At 32.7% G+C, this 20,044-nt stretch overlaps 1 protein-coding gene and 1 long non-coding RNA gene across 2 annotated transcripts; both read right to left on the minus strand.

The window, feature by feature from the left end:
- Nucleotides 1–3,134: 3,134 nt before the first annotated feature.
- Nucleotides 3,135–4,345, minus strand: LOC141630445 (uncharacterized). The gene is made up of 2 exons (XR_012537487.1): nt 3,767–4,345; nt 3,135–3,369 (listed from the first exon to the last, which is right to left on the minus strand). It is a non-coding gene; the product is annotated as an uncharacterized LOC141630445 (long non-coding RNA).
- A 12,400-nt stretch (nt 4,346–16,745) lies between these two features.
- Nucleotides 16,746–18,065, minus strand: LOC141641395 (caffeine synthase 1-like). The gene is made up of 3 exons (XM_074450057.1): nt 17,973–18,065; nt 17,496–17,762; nt 16,746–17,096 (listed from the first exon to the last, which is right to left on the minus strand). The coding sequence occupies exons 1-3, from the start codon at nt 18,063–18,065 to the stop codon at nt 16,746–16,748; spliced, it is 711 nt and encodes a 236-aa protein (XP_074306158.1).
- Between the last annotated feature and the right edge of the window lie 1,979 nt (nt 18,066–20,044).

The following is a 20,044-nucleotide window of genomic DNA, read 5'->3' on the forward strand; positions in this document are numbered from 1 at the left end:
TCCTTCGGGGTACTGAAAGTAATTTAATGGGTTGACTCATCCCAAATTTGGTTTTTTCATCTATAAGAGCTAAAAGCACTCGAATAGTTAAGACTAAGTCTACATAGCAATAATCACTATTACAACTCCAAAATGAACAAATTACGCTCCCTAATACATTTCACTGACAATACTCGAACTGTTAAGGCAGTTAAGACTAAATTTATAGAGTAAGGTATCACTTGATTGATAATAAAGGAATTTGATTAGAAGTGACTTGATAAAAAAAAACATACTCTCAAACTTTACGAAGACATTGGATAATTGTCTATTACCTCCATCCATATCAAACTACCGACTTTACGGTGTTAATTATAACTAAAGAGTTATTGAATTGCTTTTTTAGTGATCGATTCATATAGTTTAGGGTAGGAATCTTATTTGTCGAAGTAAGAGTTGACAGGGAGGTAATAGATAATATGCATAACTGATTAATTACTGCTATGGGTAATCATATACTGTTAGTCTATACTCGTAACAATAAATTTATTTTGTTAGATAGTTAGATTACCTTCACTTTTGCTGTCGCATTTTGAAATAGTTATGATGACTACGCCTTCACTAAGTCTTTAACGTGTAGCATGGAGTACAAACATTCAATCGTGTATATAACTCCCACTTCAGAATGCTACTGTCACTGACAAATAAATACGATATTCGAGCTCTTGTTGACTCCGAATACCATTCAATTATAATATATTTTGTAAACGTATTTTACCCATTAAAGAAATATTTGTTTTGAGTAGGTCTTCTGAAAGACCGTCTTCCTACACCCATTGTTACTTTGCAATGTAAGATCCAAACATATCTATATGACCATATCAATATAAAATTCTAGACTACAATATATTCCAAACATCCATACCAATGCCTTATGTACGCCATTGTAGCGTTCTAAATTCATTATAAAAGGGTTGGCGACACATTGACAAAAACCCGTGACGAAAATTGGAGAGATTCACTTAATAAAATAAAAATAATTTTCATCATTAGTTTTCTTATTTGAACCATGTCTTTTTTTTTTTTTTTTTGACAGCTGTGAAGAAAGAGTCTTACATTATAGTGGTACGGCTCACGAGACCATACCTATAGACTACAACATAAAACACTAGGGTACTACTAATAACATAAACTGAGACAAGGTAAAAGTTGCATCGGTTAACAACATAGTGTTGATGACGTACGACGAAAGTCTGAACACGCTCTTCAAAATCATAATCTACCCCAATGGCTAATGGATGAGCAGCGCTGGCCAAAGGAAAACACCCATCTTTGTTTGTCTTGATTGATGTAGCTTCGGCGAAATACCTGCAACAATACCCAAGGAAGGGTCTCGGAGATTCATCTCCTTGGCTGTGAAAATCTTCCTCAGAAAACCAACTAGCCTCCACCAACTCATTGTTACTCGTCATAATAGATACAACTTCGGAGAAATACCTGCAACAAGACCCTAGGAAGCGTCTTGGAGATTCATCTCCTTGGCTGTGAAACACCTCATTCAGAAACCAATGAGCCCCTTGACCCAACGAGAAAGAACAAAGTGCACTTACGCCCCAAGGACGTAGAAAGAAAAGGCGGAAGACAGACCACAAAAATCTGTCTCCAGAGGAGAGCAAACTCCTACACTTTGGAACATAAACCCCGTTGACCAGAACCTCACGGCCCAGAAAAGTGAGTAAAAAGGTAGATAACAAGGAGGGGAACCACTTGAACAATCCCCTTACCAACACCAACTCAGAAAACCACAGTAAGTTGGACCCAACACAGACCCGATGCAAACAAACCTTCATCCTAATTGACCCGAGGATAAGGGGACAGGACACCCCAAACCAACAGGAATTTATTATTTGAATAAACAAAAGGCATAAAAAGATGAAAACACACATAAATCAGAGGAGAAACCACCGCAACCTACCAACCAACGACACAACCAACGAACCCGACTCCACCCTACGAACACGCCTCCGCTGAAGGACAAAAGTCCAGGCTGCCACGGCAAAACTCCTAGCAAACAAACGGACCCACACGCCAACCACGACCGTCACGGACGACCCTTCAACCATCAACCCCGACAAAACTGAGACTCCAAATTCCACAACAAACCCCCCCAGGACCATCGGCTACCTGCTACAAAACCAACCCCAGACAAAACACCCCAGCCCGACAAGATGAAACAGGACAAGGGACGATCGGAGGGGAGAGGGGCGAGGGGAAGGGGGAAACACCGAATCGACCCAAAACCCGCCACCACAAACAAAAAGGACACAAAGAAACTCAAAACTCGACGACCCATAAAAGAACGGAAACATACCAGGGTGGGGAAAGGGGTGAGGGAGAGGGGAAAACACCCTTGATTGGCCAGCAAGTCCTTCGATGACAGGACAGGAGAACGGAGGAACGGAATGACCTCAGAGCAAAGACATCAAACCCAACCAGCCGCCGGACGATCGAAACAGAACCACAATCCGACCAAGGGAGGAGTGAAAGCAAGCCAAAGACAGAACTCAGAGGCAACGTATCGCCGGAGATAGGTTAAAGGAGGAACCCATCTCCGGCGATAGGATAGGGGGAGCAGGTAAGGATGTGTGTGGTAGGGGTGGCGGTGGCTCAATAAGAAATTAGGGTTGTTTTGTTTTTGATTTTAGAGAGAAGGGGGATGTAACATACCAGATACACAAAGAAACTTCCGCTTATTTCACTACAAGAAAAAGGTAAGTTAGCGACCAACTCAATTGGTTGCTAATGCTCATAAATTGGTCGCTAAAGCCATTTTGCGACCAATTAGCGACTAAATTACAATAGTTGCTGTAGACCCAGTCGCAAATTACAATTAGTCGCAAAATTGGTTGCTAATTTGCGACCAACTGAAATTTAGTCGCTAATTAGCAACTGCCTAAATTTGGTAGCAAATTAGCTACCACGTATATTTGGTAGCAATTTAGCGACTACTTTTACTTTGGTTTCAAAAATTGGTTGCAAACCGTATATTGAATAATTAAAAAAAAAAAAAGGTATCCCACCCAATTTTGGGCAGGAAAAAAGCCACGTGACCACAAAATATAGGCCTACTTTGATATAAAGCAAAAAGAGCTCTCTAATTAAGAAAGTTAATGACATACTACTAATTTATTAGCCAAAGTATCATTACAAGTATTTATACACCCACAAAGTATACAACCTTTGTATTCCCCTAATAAGCATTAAAATATTGAAGTTTTCCATGTATTGAAAAATGAAAATACACAAAATGTCTCTGTATCATCAGAAGAAAAAACAAAGCAGAGAAACTATGCATCAAACTCCGCTCTTCAAGACTCCCCTAGCATATCTCTGTAAAATAAGAGGAAAAAAACACAATTATCATTACAAAACTCTAGATTGTGAAAACAAAAATGGTGAAAGAACATCAAATGTGCAATTACCCAGAAACAAAATCAAAAAATTAGAAGTATATTGATCGATTCTAATTAAAATTGTCTTTTTATACAAAAACCACATCTTTAAAAGTCCTTATACGAGTTAACAAAGTATGAAAATAGATCTGGGCAATAATAATTCATTAAAATTGAAATTGAAAAGAAAAATAGATCTGGGCAAACAACATTATATAAGTTGGTAAGGTCAAAATTAGAAGAAGCGGGAACAAGAGAAGATGAATTATGCTTCTAAAAATGTAGATCTAGATATTAAAAAACACTTTAAAAAGGTTTAGAAAAGTAGATCTTACCATCTCAATGACAATGAACATCCGGGCCTAACTCCTTTAAAGATCGAGATTGTATGATGAATGATGACAGAGACACAATTGCAGGGGCTTTGAGGTTTAATATCTAAATAATTGTCTTATAGATTTTTAAGGAGGAAGGAGAAATATGAGAAGAGAGTTTTTTTGTTGGTTAATGAAGTGAAGTAAATTGGGGAAGAAGGAGAGGTAGAGAGGCGGATGTAAAGGGATTGAAAAACAGAAAAACAAAACCCTAATCCCAACCTTTATAAGTCTTGTGATGCACAATTTTTCTCAGAAACATTAGTCCGTCGCTAATCCTTGTGTTGTTAGATGCTAAATTGCAACTCATGTAAATTTGGTTGCAAGTGTGCAACTAATATTAAATTGGTTGCTAATTTGCGTCCAATTTTTGCGACTAACTTCAACTCAGTTGCTAATGCGCAACCAATTGTTAGTAGTTGCTAATTAGCAACCAATTTATTGACGGTTGCTAAGGTTGGTCGCAAAGTGGCCTTTTTCTTGTAGTGTTTGAACAATGTCGTAGTGTTACATTCATATCTTACTATGCATCAATTTCAAGTGTTAAAAAAAACAAAGTTTGAGTATTAATTATACTCACTCCACCTCAAGAACATTTATTTATATACATGATCAAAAGAAAATAAACAATAAAGCCACCGTAATAACTACTCCCTCTGTCCCAGAAAATAGTTTACATTTAATTTATTTTGTGAGGGAAAAATAAAGTAAACATAAACTATTGACTGAGACGGAAGGAGTATTTTATACACTCGATATATATACTTTTTCACGGGCACAATACAGCTACATTACAAAAGATCATAAGTAAGTCAGTATAATTAAAAAAATATCCATAGTTAGAATGTAGTTACTGGCTTACCATCAAAATCCTTGTTATTATAGTAAATATACTCCGTAGCGTAATTTTATTGTTGATGTTAGCAATGAATCAATTCGTCATCTTCAATTGACTTCGATCCCTTTATTGTTGATGTTGCAATTAATCAATTCCTCATCATAAGAAACGACTTAAAATTTAGAGTGTACCTACAACATGAATAAGTAAGTCAATATAAGAATGCATGCTTGATGAACGGAAATCAAACGAAGAAACATAATACAACGAATAAAAAATAATGCGTGGGGGAGAGAGCCCCAAAAAAACCACAAATAGGATTATACATCCAGTTGTACCATAAGCATGGTACAACCAAGTATAAGAATTCGAGCTTACATGTATTCTTTCTGAGCTAATTTAAATTTCATGTTTTTAATGTGTAAATCAATGAAGTCAATACTTTCTAATAAAGTTCATATTCTTTAATATAAAGCTCGGATACTTTGACACAAAGCTCAGGTTCTACACCGTACAACATATACATCTGGTTGTATAGTCCATGAATTGCAAAAAAACATTGTTGTTGCTTGAGTTCATTATCATATTTATACATGTCTTTGCTGTAAAATCTGTTTGCCTTGCAATACAAATTTGATCCACAAACCAACTTCTTTGATCTAATTAGTCATTAGTCATACTTTTCATCCGTAAACATTAAGAATTTGATTATAAGTTAATGTGAAAATTGTTAATTACCACCTACTATTTACTGTATTTTGCAAATTACCACCTAGTATTTCGTTTATTACAACTTACCACCTACTTTGCACCGTATATATCCCATCTACCATTGTATAACCGTATTTCAATCCCGATCATCATTTTACTTAAGTCCCGACTCATTAAGGCGATTAATAAACTAGAGAAAGACCAAAATAGCCTCACTTTAATTCACTCAAAACACATACTTACTACATTAAAAATAAAAGATGAACAAGTAAACAACCCATTTATCACCAACTCCTCAATAATTCATCATCATCATTCATCATCAAATTGCCACTTTAAAAAAAAAAATCATCCTCCTCAAATTACTAAATGTTATTACCCACCACCAACAACAACAAACTCAAAGCATCGCTCGCCACCGGCACTTCACCACATGTCCAACGATCTACTCACCCACCGCCGCATAACCCCTAAACATACATCGACTTCGAAATGTCGCCCGTCACCGGGGCTTCTGATTCCCTTCCCCCACTATCAAACTCTCTTGTAAGTCGACCACTCAACCACCCAACCCCATCAATCGTCTCCACCACCCACGAAAATCCCGGATCTATGGTTTTTGAGGGATGGGGGTGATGGTGCCGACAAGTTAATGGTGAGGAATGTGACAAATTTGGTGGTGCGATGAGCAAGTAGGTCTAGGTTGGCGATGCGGATGTGGTAGTGAGGTGGTGGTCAGATGGAGTTGTATTATGTGGAATGTTTATAGCAATTCAACCTAATTACATACAAATTCCTCTTTGAGATTGTGTAACAGTGTAAGATGGATCATGAATGATTGTTGGTTCTTTTAAAAGATGAGTTTTGATTATTGGATTTTGATTCTTAAAAGATAAATAGATTTTGATTGTACGTATTTTGGGTCTAAGACACTTGATTTTGTTTGGAGTTACTAAAAGTATGGGTATTTTGGTCATTTTCTAGTTTATTCACTTAATGAGTCGGGAATTAAGTTAAATGATAGTCGGGAATGAAATACGGTGGGAGTCTGGATATATACGGTGCAAAGTAGGTGGTTATTTGAAATAAACAAAATACTAGGTGGTAGTTTGCAAAATACGATAAATACTAGGTGGTAAGTAGTAATTTTCACCAAGTTAAATTGTTAATTATAATCTTTATTCTAGTTCTAAGTTTTATCTTTTTATTGGTATATCTCTCGAAAGAGTTTCGCGAAAGTTGGGGTCTCTAAAATCGTTCGAAAAAAGCTTCCTTTAATAATATAGATAGATTTTTTTGACAGTAATTCTTGTTTAAGACGTTTTTATATTGTTAGACGCTAGATGTATATAAAAAACATCCATTTATTAATAGCAATATAATTAAATGATTTTCTTGCGCAAAAGGACGCTTATTTACATTTTCAAGATCACAATTATGTTTTCATAGCACATTTATTTACAAAAAAATATTATTAACTTATTTATATAAATAACATTGAAAGATAAAAAATTAAAATATAAAAGATAAAGCATACTAATTGCATGGCAACAAGTTTAAAGAAGCTCACATATGAACAACTTCTATATCTAACCAAATTCTCGTACAATTGTCCAACACCACAATTGTCTTCCATTAACTTTCAAATTCCAAAGTTTATGTTTGAAACTTAATTATCGTATGTAGATATACAAAGGGCCTAAGGGGGCATATTAATAATTTTTTTAATATTTCTTTTATTATGAGAACTCGTTCCGAGTTCTATGGTTATTGCATAACACGACGTAAGTGGATATTGCCTTCTTTTTAGGGTGAATGGTACCTTTGAATCTGTCGATGTTAACTGATTATTATCAGTAAATAACTTGATAATAATTGACCCAAATCCGAAATTACCTAACCCGCTCCGAACTCTTACAATCTGAAAGAATCATGACCCAAAATAACCCAACCCAAACCCTACCTGGTTCATTTATTTGCCACTCTAAGTGTCTAACTGGTGGTAGAGGAAAAGCATATACATATATACTCCGGTTTTTATCGAAATCCATCGAGTAAGAAATTTTATGTGTGTCCAGCTCTTTTTATTTATATTTCACCTTACATGTGCTGATACTCCAACTTTTGGAGTGAGGATGTTTGCGGGAATTGATATCGTTAATAACGGTAAATATTTAGAATAGGTTTATGTGTTATACTTGACATGTCTAAGTATAAGACGAATATACCCGTCTTAAATAAGAATTTGTAAAATAGTTAAGTCAAGCTACAATCAAGTAATACACACATATATGTCTGTGAATGTTTCCCACACTATTAAATATATGAAATCTAACACTGAAGACATACCAGGAACATTACATGTAATTATATTACAACAATTATAAAATTAAACATCAATATAGAAGCGACCAATTATGCGCATGCTTATATATTTCACGAAACAAAACTTTACACTTATTTACACAACAAATCCAATGATTATTTTTAGTTTGACATTCTTCCTGCCATTGATATAGATTTCTTGATTGTGATCCGCGTTAGACGCTTGCTTCTTGCAATAACAATGTAAGGAGCAAAGTAAAATTCAAGTAAAACGTAAAACAAACAAACAAACATCGGTAATCAGTAATAATATAATATGCAAATTAACGTGGAAGAAGAAGTGAAACTAAGAAGAAACAAATCAAGTTATCAAACAATAGGATAGTGGCTGCAAAAGCATTATGATACATCCATATATATACAATGGAAAGTGCTAGAGCGACACCGGATGTTACTGAAACTCGGTAACACCCTACTAAAAAATTGAAAAAAACTAAATTGGGAAATTGGGGTTTAATTTTTGCGCCAAAATTTGATGGGTACAACGGTAATTTTAATTTGACTTTTCTACCCAAAAAAAGGATTAATATCATCCATTGATGATGATGAATTTTTAACAAGCTCTACAATGTCATCAAATTCAAGGAGAACTGGAAATGGCGTAGTAGTGTAGTACTATTGAATTTAACAAGCTTCTACCATTACGTTTCAATCGGGACTATTAAATACCCACAATGAAGATGAATAACAAACTATTGGCCTATGGTTGAAAAAGAATACTGGATTAATCCACTGAACAAGTGAATAGATTATAAAAAAACTCTTGATCAACAAAATTTCTGAAAGTATGAATTGATTTTGGAAGCTTTCAATTAATTTTGAAGTATGGTGTTGAAACTTGCAATTTTTTTTTATAAAACTACCCTTTACTTATTAAAATGTTCAAATTTCAAAAAGTTTAAAAATGAACTAAAAAATGCATCTAATTTACAGAAATACCCTGGGTGTTACCGAAATTCGGTTAACACCCGGTGTTACTATCTCATTTTCCATATACAATTCATTAATTAATTAAATCTCACCCGTAAATACTATAACTAAGACTTCATGCCTTCAGTGCTCCGTCCGACCATCCCTTTAAAAAACTTACGTATCAATTAGTAAGGGTCAGTGCTCACATATAATTTAAGAAAAAGTTCGAATACAATTCTAGCAATAATTCATGGTACAATTCTAGCAATAATTTATGATACAAATCATCAGCATAATACGCATTTGAAATCATCAATGGTCAATACCATTAGTACGTGCAATTGTGCAATTGTGTATTGTATTTATAGTATATGTAATTAAGAAATCTAGCAAACGTTAAACACTAATTGATTCCTAGTAACGTATACACTCTACATTCCCTTAATTCTCTAAACTCTAATCAATAATTTTTTTATCATTATTCTTTTTTAATTTTTAATTTTTAATTTCTAATTTCTCCTTTATTTATTTATTTTAAAGTGTTTATAAAAGTTGGACTCTCTCACAGTGCCTGAAAAAATTCTCTTTTATATATATACACTAGTTTTCTTGCCCGTGCGTTGCACATATATTAAAATAATGTGTGATAAATTTCACAATAAAATGAAATATAGACATATAATACATCGTTCATATCTAAGATTTTATGTATGCCGCATGACCAACAAATAATTCTCGTTAACATAATATTGACATAAGAATAAACGAATGTTTGATTAATAAAATACTTTTTTTTAGGAAAATAAAACCAATATTTTTTTTTTTTTTTGAGATTAGGTAAGGAAACAAAACCAACCAATATGAAGTATATATATATGATACTTGGACTGATAGTTTTTAGAATTTGTTCATTAATGCCTGTTTGTTTTTCAATTGGTCAAGAAAAACAATAATATCTACTTTGCATAATCAACTCAATGATGCAATAAATCTCCTTCTTTCGAATAACAACCATAATTTAATCATTGTTGGATCAAATTGTAATTATGTAAAAACATTTAGATGTAGTTAGAATGTTATATCTCCCAGTCAAACTATAGAAGTACGTTTGAATGTGAACCAAATTGCGACGCAATACTACATGGCTAGGGCTGCTTATGACCTCTCTCTCTCTCTCTCTCTCTCTCTCTCTCTCTCGCTCTCTCTATAGCAATAGTCTTGGCCCCCATCTTCTCATTTGAAACAAAATCTTTCACGCAAACCCTATTTTTCTTCCCTATTCACACACATGATCTAAAACAATCTTATCCCTTGAAAGATCGATCTTTGTCTCCGAAACTTATCTCAAATTTATCCAACCAAGTGAAAAACTAAACCCCTACTTCTAGAAAAATCCATCATCCAATGAAAACTAAGCCTTGCTCTCGACAATGTTGTTTTTTTAGGAAAATAAAACCAATATGAAGTTTATATATATGATACTTAGGACTGAGAGTTTTTAGATTTTGTTCATTAATACCTGTTTGTTTTTCAATTGGTCAAGGAAAACAATAATATCGACTTTGCATAATCAACTCAATGATGCAACAAATCTCCTTCTTTAGAATAACAGCCATAATTTAATCATTGTTGGGTCAAATGGTAGTTACGTTAAAACATTTACAGGTATATCTCCCGCTCAAACTATAGACGTACCTTTGAATATGAACCAAATTTCAACGCAATAATACTACATGGTTGGGGCTGCTTATGACAACCACCCCCCCCCCCATCTTCTCATTTGAAACAAAATCCTCCATGCAGACCCCTGTTTTTCTTCTCTGCTCACGCACATGATCTAAAACAATCTCATCCCTTGAAAGATCGATCCTTATCTTCGAAACTTCTCTCAAATTTATCCAACCAAGTAAAAAACTAACCCCTACTTCTAGAAAAATCTACAATCCAATGGAAACTAACCCTTACTCTCGAAAATGTTGTTAGAATTAAGATTTTACTTTAATTTGGATTGATGGGGTCAAGATTAAATTTATCATTATTATCTTTTGAGGTTTCTTGTTATTATTCATGTTACCTATATGTTTTAATGCAAACGATATTTTGCTGATAAATAACCTTATTTATTATCACTATCCTCATTAAATCATCACCCCTCACAAATGCACCCTCCCTCCACCACACTAATTTACCCGCAAAATAAAACATCAGTCACCGTGATTAGTTCTTACTACTTGAAACAACCTCCAATCCACTACCACTGTTACTACCTTTCTGCCATGTTTTACATCTAAGAAGTCATAAATCACATTCACCTCCATGAAACACCAATCTTTACTCCAGATGATATGGATCCTCGTCTCCCTTATCGAAGACAATTTATTTCTCCTTCAACAAAGAAAAGTTTAAGAAGCAATCTTCCTTCTTATCTCTCTCCCCTTTCCTTCCTAGTCTTTTTCTCGTCCCCTCCCTGCCTCCATTCCAGATACTCAAACAAAGTGTTTGGGTACTATGTTTGTAAACTGAATAAGTTTGAATATTATATATATACACGAACTTTTCTATTTATTTCATTTTGCATAAATAAATCTTACAACCTCCATCTCATTTTTATTGTCCTTTTTTCTTCAAATTTTATTATCTCACAATTATTATCCCCTTTCTAGATCTAGTAAGGAAAAACTTTAGTCAACCAACTCATCGCAATCAACCTCATTCTCACTCAAAACAACCTTTAACCCACTACTTAATCCCTTCGAATCACACATAAAACGGTCTAAAATGCAACGCTTTCATCTCTCTCTTGAAAAGTCCATCTAACTAACAGAAAACTAACCGCTACTTTCTGAACTTCGTCATTTTTATATCCCGTAAAGATTAAGTTGAACATGACAAAAAAAATGCAGAAACTTAGGTTTTGTTTGATAACGACGAATCGAACATTTTTTTAGCATTTTGAGAGTTTTTACACTGTTTAAATAACAAATGTGCTATTTTGAGTGTTGATCATCGACATATTGAAATAGTAGATTGTGGTGTAATTTCCTGTTTTACATTATGACCTTTAATTAGTATATTATAAGAAAATAAAAATTGAGTTTTTTTTATCTCAAAGGAAACTAAAGATCAAACTTTATATTTATCATATTTATAATTAATATTCTTCACTTAAAATATACTCCCTCCTATTCAGCCTAATGTTCCCCTTTCATTACAATACTCCTCACATATATTAGAGAAATGGGAACTATAGGCTGAATAGGAGGGAGTATAAATTTAAGCAAGTTCAAATAAGTTAGGTAAAAGTTATAAATCACAAATTGTACGAAACATTATCATCATTTTTTTTATTAATATGAAATAAATGTCATAAACTTCATGATAATATTAATGCGGTAGAGAACTATAAAAGAGTTGGCAAGTACGTGACCCCCTTTTAGGTTTAAATTTTTTCATTTATTTTTATATTTTTGCCTACAGGTTGTTAAAGCATCGTATTATGCATGACGAATATGTCTCACCCTTCCCCAATTCATATCTCTCCCTAAATTATAGTGATGATGTGCTCAATTTACACAAAAAAGAATAATATATAGCATCAACAATAATTAGTTTGCTCCATATAATTGAATAGTACCATTTTTTATGCATGTAAATTTGTCTGAAGAAAAGCTTGAGAGAGACGGTCTTCACTATGTTAGGGAAAGACTACTTCTACCCCTTTTATGTGTTTTTCATGACTTTTTTTAAATGTTGATCGTTGCTTGAATTGAATCTTAACCTTATACATATTTCTATAATAAGTGTATCTAATTTACCTTCAAGCCTCATTCAAATCTATTTTATTACTCGTGGCAATATTTTTACTTTAAATTGTAAAACAATCGCACACTAAAGTTTTTCAAAACATTTACTCATTTGTCATAATATGGTATTTCGATTCGCAAATTAGCAGCAACTTTCTTTATCTTTTAATACTCCTTGAAAAATAGATATCAAACTTTGTACTTATCAATAATTTGTGAATAACTTATTTAAATTTTGATTAATTTACTTTTATATAATGACAAATGAATGTAAATACATATGACATTGGAAAAATAAAACTTCGTATTATTTATAATTAAATATGACATTAGCATTAACAAAAGACGCAGGGGCATATTTCAGCGTTCATTTTACTCTTTACATGAATAAATTCCATGTAGTACGTATTATGCATGCATATTTGTCACAACCCAGTTCGGCCTAGGGCCGTTTAGCCTCATAATACCTCATTTGTTTAATCGGAAGTTGTTATAAAATTGGATATTATAAATATATCAGAGGTTTTTTTTCCTTCTAATTTAATAAAAAGTGAACAAATACTAATCAATAATTTTTTAGTATTAATAAATTATTGATAATTAATTTATTTCCTATTTCTAATAATAAAATTGTAAAATAATTAATTAATTTTTATTTCTAATAGAAAAATCATATTTCTAATTATAATAGAAAATTTTTAAATAATTATTATCTCCTAATTCTAATAGTATAATTAGGAAAAAAAAAGCCTTAATAAATTGTTAATTTATTTCCTATTTCTAATAGGAAAATTGTAAATTAATTAATTCTCATTTTTAATAGGAAAATTATATTCCTAATTATAATAGAAAAATTGTAAATAATTAATTATCTCCTAATTCTAATGCTAATAGTATAATTAGAAAAAAAAAGCCTTCTTTAGTTATATACTAGATTTAATGCCCGTGCGATGCACGGGCCTTTTGGTAGAGTCATTTGTATTTTTTCTATATATAGTTATATTATTAAAAAAAAAGGTTAATGTTTAGCTCAACTCTGAGAACAACTTATATTCAATAATAAAAAATGTATACGACTTTAGCCCGTGAAGATAATTGACATTGATTTGTTAAGAATTGTATAGCAGATACTTCTTCTCAACCAATATAAATCTAAAAAGAACTCGACCTTTACCACAACAACAAAACTATAATCAAAATTTACATTCTTTAATCTTAGTAGTCTATCAAGAGTTTTCAATATTAATTTGTGAAGGTTGTTTATAAACAAAATTGGGCTATGCTTTGTCGCAACTACACTTTTCAAGATATAATTACTCAAATTTGTAACATGCTTTTTTTATAAAGTCCATTCTTAGCTTAATTTTTGTAATTAGTATATGCGTTGAGATATTTTTGCTTAGCTACAATTTACAAATAATTAGAGTGACAATGGGGTAAAATTAGATTATTTGTAGGTAGTGTAACGGTTTTTTTCTTAGTGTTGCTGTGAACCCGTATATATTATTATAAATAAACTAATAAGTTTATAATTAAACGTGTTGATTATTACGGAGTATCAAATAAGCTATCTCAATTATTAAACTGATTATATGAATACACTTACAAATTAAATTACAATATTGGTGAATTCTACATTAAACGAACTTCTCTACATAATGTCGTACTCCTATTACATTGCACGATAGCATGTGACATAAATCAATTAAATTTTCATGCACGAAACCTTCTATCTCATGTTTATATACATATGTTTTAATTAGTAAGATGTAGATGGAAATAATTGTGCAAGAAAGAAAGAAAATGCATGTGAACTCATATACTAACAAAACGAACAAAGCTAACGCTTCTGAAATCCCAAGAGTAAAAGAAATACTCCCTCCGTCCCGGTCAATTGTTGTCCTTTCGTTTTGGCACAAAGACCAAGGAAAGAGGAATAGGCCAATAACTAAATGACATGTGGAACAAATTGAATGAGAATGATCAAATTACTCATCAAGTTCATTCTTAAAATAGAAAGGATAACAAATGACTGAGACACCCCAAAATGGAAAAGGACAACAAATGATCGGGACAGAGGGAGTAGAATTTTATACCGAATATGAAATTAGTGTATATGTATAACTAACAGACGACTAACAATGGTGACAATTCAAGATAAGCTTTAAAACTTTAAAGTTAAATGCTAATTGAATATTGAAAGTAGTTTTTGTTTCTGTATGTTGTAAACCTGTGGGTCAGAAAAAAAATCGTCAAAGCACAAAAAGTACATAAACATAAGTATCAAACATGCATAATCGTAGGAGATCGCTATCATTATGAAGAGGATATTAAGTTCATAATATAAAAGAAAAATTCAACTATCAGTTATCATATACTCCCGTAGTATTACTTCCTCCGTCTAATCCAAAATAAAGCAATTTTGGTATCACAAATTCTCATTGAAGACATGACATATCCGTCACAAGCTGAAGACGGATACCATTTTACCTCACAATGTACCCACTTTTTCTCTCTCTGCAACACTATTCATGTGGTCCCCTTTCTCCACTAACCCATTTTATTACCATTTTATCTCACAAAATATCCGTCACAAATGGTAACCCGTCACAAGGGAGACCAATTATTTTGGTATAGAGTTTGGGAAAACCTTTACCTTCAAATCAAAGTAGGGATAAGAAAATTAACATTGCATGTCTAATCCAATGCATAAACTTACTATATGATACATATTCTTATTTCTCCCATATTAACAGGTAAAATTAATTATTTGATAGTTTTTTTTTGATGGTTAATAATAGACAATTTTTAACTCTAACAAACTCATCGATCACTCCAGTTTTGGAAATTATTGAAATTTTCTATGTAGCACGACGCAGGAGCTCAAAAGAGTCAATTTTTAACGCGGGGCTTGGAAAAAAACCAACTTTTACTTAATTATATTTCGACCATATTTTTATCGTTTAAGGAAATTCATCACACGAAAAAAATTAAAATTACTTACATTGCATCAATGGCAAGTGATGTTTAACGATCTTTATATTATACTCATAATTAAGTTATATAAGGATCCATATCACAATGACTATTCACAACGTGTACACTAACCTTAACCTTCAAGAAAGCAACCAATTAATACGAAGTATCCTAATTTACTTGGTATCTATTCATAACCATGCAGCTAACAAAATAATATAGACACGAAGTCAATCATCTCAAGTAAAGCTCCCTGCAAATAAATAGATAGTAGATTAGTAAAGTAGGATTTACAAATATCGAAGTCACTTACCTCGTATCGAAGTCGTAAACCACAGTTTTTCTTCTTCGAACCATTGCCATAGCAAATAGATAAACGAAGTGTTAATATCTAACATGCAAAATACATTACTTTTAAATAAGAAATATGTACGTAAAAAGCATGTGAATTAGAGCTCAATTCTATACAATAAGAAACCAAATTTCATCATTAGATAATAGTGCAGGTAACAAATACAAATAAAAAACAACGTCAAAGTAGGAATATTAAAGAGCTGGATAGTTGTTTATATACTAATAACAAAAATTGTCATTGCTTTAACTTAGGATTCAGACTTTAGATAAATATTAATGGTATTCTGATAAAATTTTATCATTAAAACTATTTTTAATATGTAAGGTAGGCTATAAAATTTGGACTCTCTGTAATCGCTCGAAAAAAGCTTCCTTTAATAATATAGATAGATATTGATATTGATTGATTGATTGATTTTGTATATAACTAACAACTCGTACATACCTCATAGTTAATCACATTCTTTCTTTTATTTACTTTCTCTCTCGACAAATCAGTCCACGACTTAAGTCACCATGAATTAAGTAAAGTCGACGACTTTAGTCAACTAACAAAGGTCATTGATCTAGACATGTTCATTGACCAATGCATGCTACTGATTACGCATAATAGCCAATAACTAAAATAGGATACTAATTTTGACTTCCATTTTGAATTATATAATAAATGTAACGTGTTTTTCCTTCCGTCTCATTAATTTATTATTATTTGTCAAAAATATTTTAATTAAAAGTAAATAAATAATTGAGATAAATGGAGTATTAAATTAACTCGACATTGATGTATATTTCTTGTAATCTGAGTATTCTAATCTAGTGAAGAAAAAGAGCGTATAGGTACTCTTTTAAGTCTTGAATTGTGAAATCGAATAACAAATTTAAAATTCCGCTTTCCACTTGAACTTTTATTAGAACACAAATCATAAACTCCCACAATTTTCTAAAATGAAAACAATACACATTAATTGTCCCTTTTCTTAAGGACGATAACAATGTTGAAGATGTCTCTTGGATCAACATCGGCCTCTAAGTTGTCGAAAATAACTTTATAGAGCATATCGTAGAGATCATCCCAGACATGAGCTCCAAAATGGTATGAAATTAAAGCTTCACTAATGGATCTTGCAACTTTTGCTAGGAACTCAGCTCCTAATTCAGCGTTCTTTATTTCATTTTGAACGTCGTCATATACTACTTCCAAATGTTCTATTGCAAATGATCCTTCTTTTGATACAATTTCTTGTATTTCTTCTTTGCATGGGAAGTACACTGGCAGGTTAAATGAGTCCAATTTCTCCTCTTCGATTATTCCCTGGGGTACACATGTCAATTAAAAGTTTAGTTTATTTCAATTAGAATTCATACATTTTAAATAATTGTCCAATGATTTATATGGTTGATATATAGAAATCTCGCTAAACGTCTTGTATTCGAGTATATAATACAACCATTAACGTATAAGAGCAATTTCAACGCTGATTAGATTGAACCCAAGTCGTGACTATCATCGTTTAGTGTCTATAACAATGAAGGTTACTGACACTTGGATTTATGTATCAATATAAATTCAAACTTACTACGTCCCATACCGACACACAAGAAATCAGGCAGATAAAAAATGAAACAAAACTTTGTTTGATGTTTATAGGCCTAATTTTTCTCTTCTTCCTTACGGAATACTCGTATCATTTATATGGTGATGAGATATAACCTTTGAAACCAAAGAATCCAATGCTTGGAAAAGGAATTTAAGCAAACGTGTTTCCAAAGGCTTGATGCATGGACGACAAATAGTAGCGAGAACCATGTAGCCATTGGCAACAACTTCACTAGAGCGACACTTGAGGAACTTTGTAAAATCTTGTTGAAATTGAGTATAGTATGCTTCAAGTACTTGAGGGTGACTTGTATCCGAAGCAACTATCTTGCCTTTGTTCATGGGTGCTCCTACTTCATTATCACAAAGATCCCTTGGTACCTTCAAAAGATAAAATTGAGCTTTTACTTGAATCGTAAAATCTAAATTACCTTTTCAAAATAACATAATACTGATGAGATAAAATACTCCCTACGTTCCGGTTATTTGTTTACCTTTCAATAAAAGTAAACAAATGATCAAGACAAAGGGAGTTATTTGAACCTTTTAGTATTATAAGCTCTGATTAATAAAACGAGAATAAAGCCGAACCTGAGATAGCCAGTGAATGGCATAATTCGAGAAAACAAGTTGTAAGCTGTTACAAGGGAATAGTCTTCCATAAAAGGAGCCAGGTGCACCCATGACAAAGCATGAGGGTTTGCCATTGTCATTATGTCCATCATGTAATTGCCCATCAATAACATCTCTAAAAAGCAAATTAAAATCATTTCAAGGAAGATCACTCATAAATATTCTTAATTGTGGAAAATCATCACCATTCCAATTCAACTCTCTACATATTTTGTGCACAGTTGTTGTGACCGTTGATATCAGCGAAACTGGAGTCGGTCCGACTCCACAGCCTAAATCAGCCACATTTATGACTTTCAATGGCTTCATTTCTTCATTTGATAGTATAGATTTAACTGAGCTCTCTAGTAATGGCTTGATTACATACGAGAACACCCGATTCTGTAGACAATCAGATAGCGTATTAATTAGGAATAGGAGTCATTCTCTTGTAAAATAGATTTACGTTAAAACATTGTAAGACCATTGACTATATACCTGAGAGTTGGAGTTGTGAGAATAACTAAACTCTCCATCGCCTTTGGTCATGTGAAGAATATTCATTGTTTCCATTGCAATCAATTTTGTATCAATTAAAGAGTAAATGAATAGAGTGAAAAAAGATTCTTGTGTATTGTTTTATCTAGTTGAAGTTGTTCGTTGAGTTAGAAAATCAGTGGACACTAAAACATATTTATACAACTTGTAACAGGGCTTCTATCTTAGTCAAAATTAGAGTTCCGTTGATTTTTGTATTATTTTGTTTATATTTTTCGTTGCAAGTTTTTTTTTTTCTATTTTTTTTTTGTTTAAACAAGCACGTTAGGCACAAATGTTCAATAGTATGATGTTAAAATTAAGTTGGATAAAAGTCTCATCATTATTATTCTATGAAGTGTGGTGTTGAAGTAACTTTCTAAGCAAAGTGTGACTATACTAGGTTGCTAACTCAGATAGTCGGATTCACGTATCCTTATCTTTTATCTGAAGATTCGCCACGACCGCGGTGTTTAAATAGTAGTGGAAGATAGGCTTAGAACTAAACTTGTTGGGCGAGGGCTTGAAACTCGTCTATTCGTTGAATTTCAACTTGTACTTGGAAAATTGAGCTTGCACTACTACAGATACAGGCTATAACAACGGTTAAAAACCGTTGTTATATAAAAAAGCGGACGTTGTTAAAGCGTCCGTTGTAAAAGATTTTAACAACGGTTGGTTTTCTTAAGGCAACCGTTGTTAAAAATATTAACAACGGTTTTAAGTATAAAAACCCGTTGTGGAAAGTGTGACTCAATTTTGGGGGGAAAGTTATAACAACGGGTTGTAATATACAAAACCGTTGTTATAACTAAAGACAACGGGTTGTTTGTAAATAACAAATGTTGTTTGTTCTTAAAAAATAAAATAAAAATTAAATTAAATATTACTAGATGCATGTATAATTACGGCCCGTTAGAATTCCGATGCATGCAGAATATCCCTTAAATTAATTACCAATGGTTTTGAAAAAACTTATAAATGTGACTAGCTATAAATATTAAAGCATCGTCCTTTAGTATCTAACATTCATTAATTGAAACAACATGGCAATGAACCCTAATTTTATCAACAACGAAGAATGGCTTACACAAACGATTGAAGATGATGGGAAGGTTCTCGCCGGGAGCTTCCTCACGATCAACACCCATTAATCAAAGCATCCCTTGAACATCAACGGAATTATTGGATTAAGAGGCGTGAAGCAGTCCGGCTTGTCAACAAAGTCTCATCATCATCATCATCTTCATACCCTCGTCGGCTTTACTTTTATCGAACTTGGTCGCAACCGAGATATGTTGAGTTGTACTCTTCCAACCTTATCTCCACATGCAAGTCGTGTCCTTGCATATATTCAATCTGTTATTGCAAAATATGAAGCCAATGACCCGGAAGTTAGCGGTATACCAGAGTGGCGTGATTGGTGGCGGGTTGAGAAGCGCTTTTTACGCTTAACCGGGTTGTTCCGCTTATTATACATCTTTTGATTTCGATAATTCTTTGTAATGTATTTG

Source organism: Silene latifolia, chromosome 2 (genome assembly GCF_048544455.1).
Source record: "Silene latifolia isolate original U9 population chromosome 2, ASM4854445v1, whole genome shotgun sequence".
Lineage (NCBI taxonomy): Eukaryota > Viridiplantae > Streptophyta > Magnoliopsida > Caryophyllales > Caryophyllaceae > Silene > Silene latifolia.

Coding starts and splice junctions, on each gene's coding strand:
- LOC141641395 (XM_074450057.1), bottom strand. CDS start 18,065: ATGGGTGCACCTGGCTCCTTTTATGGAAGACTATTCCCTTGTAACAGC. Junction 17,763..17,972: donor CCATTCACTGGCTATCTCAG/GTTCGGCTTTAT, acceptor TATCTTTTGAAG/GTACCAAGGGATCTTTGTGA. Junction 17,097..17,495: donor TGGATTCTTTGGTTTCAAAG/GTTATATCTCAT, acceptor TGTGTACCCCAG/GGAATAATCGAAGAGGAGAA.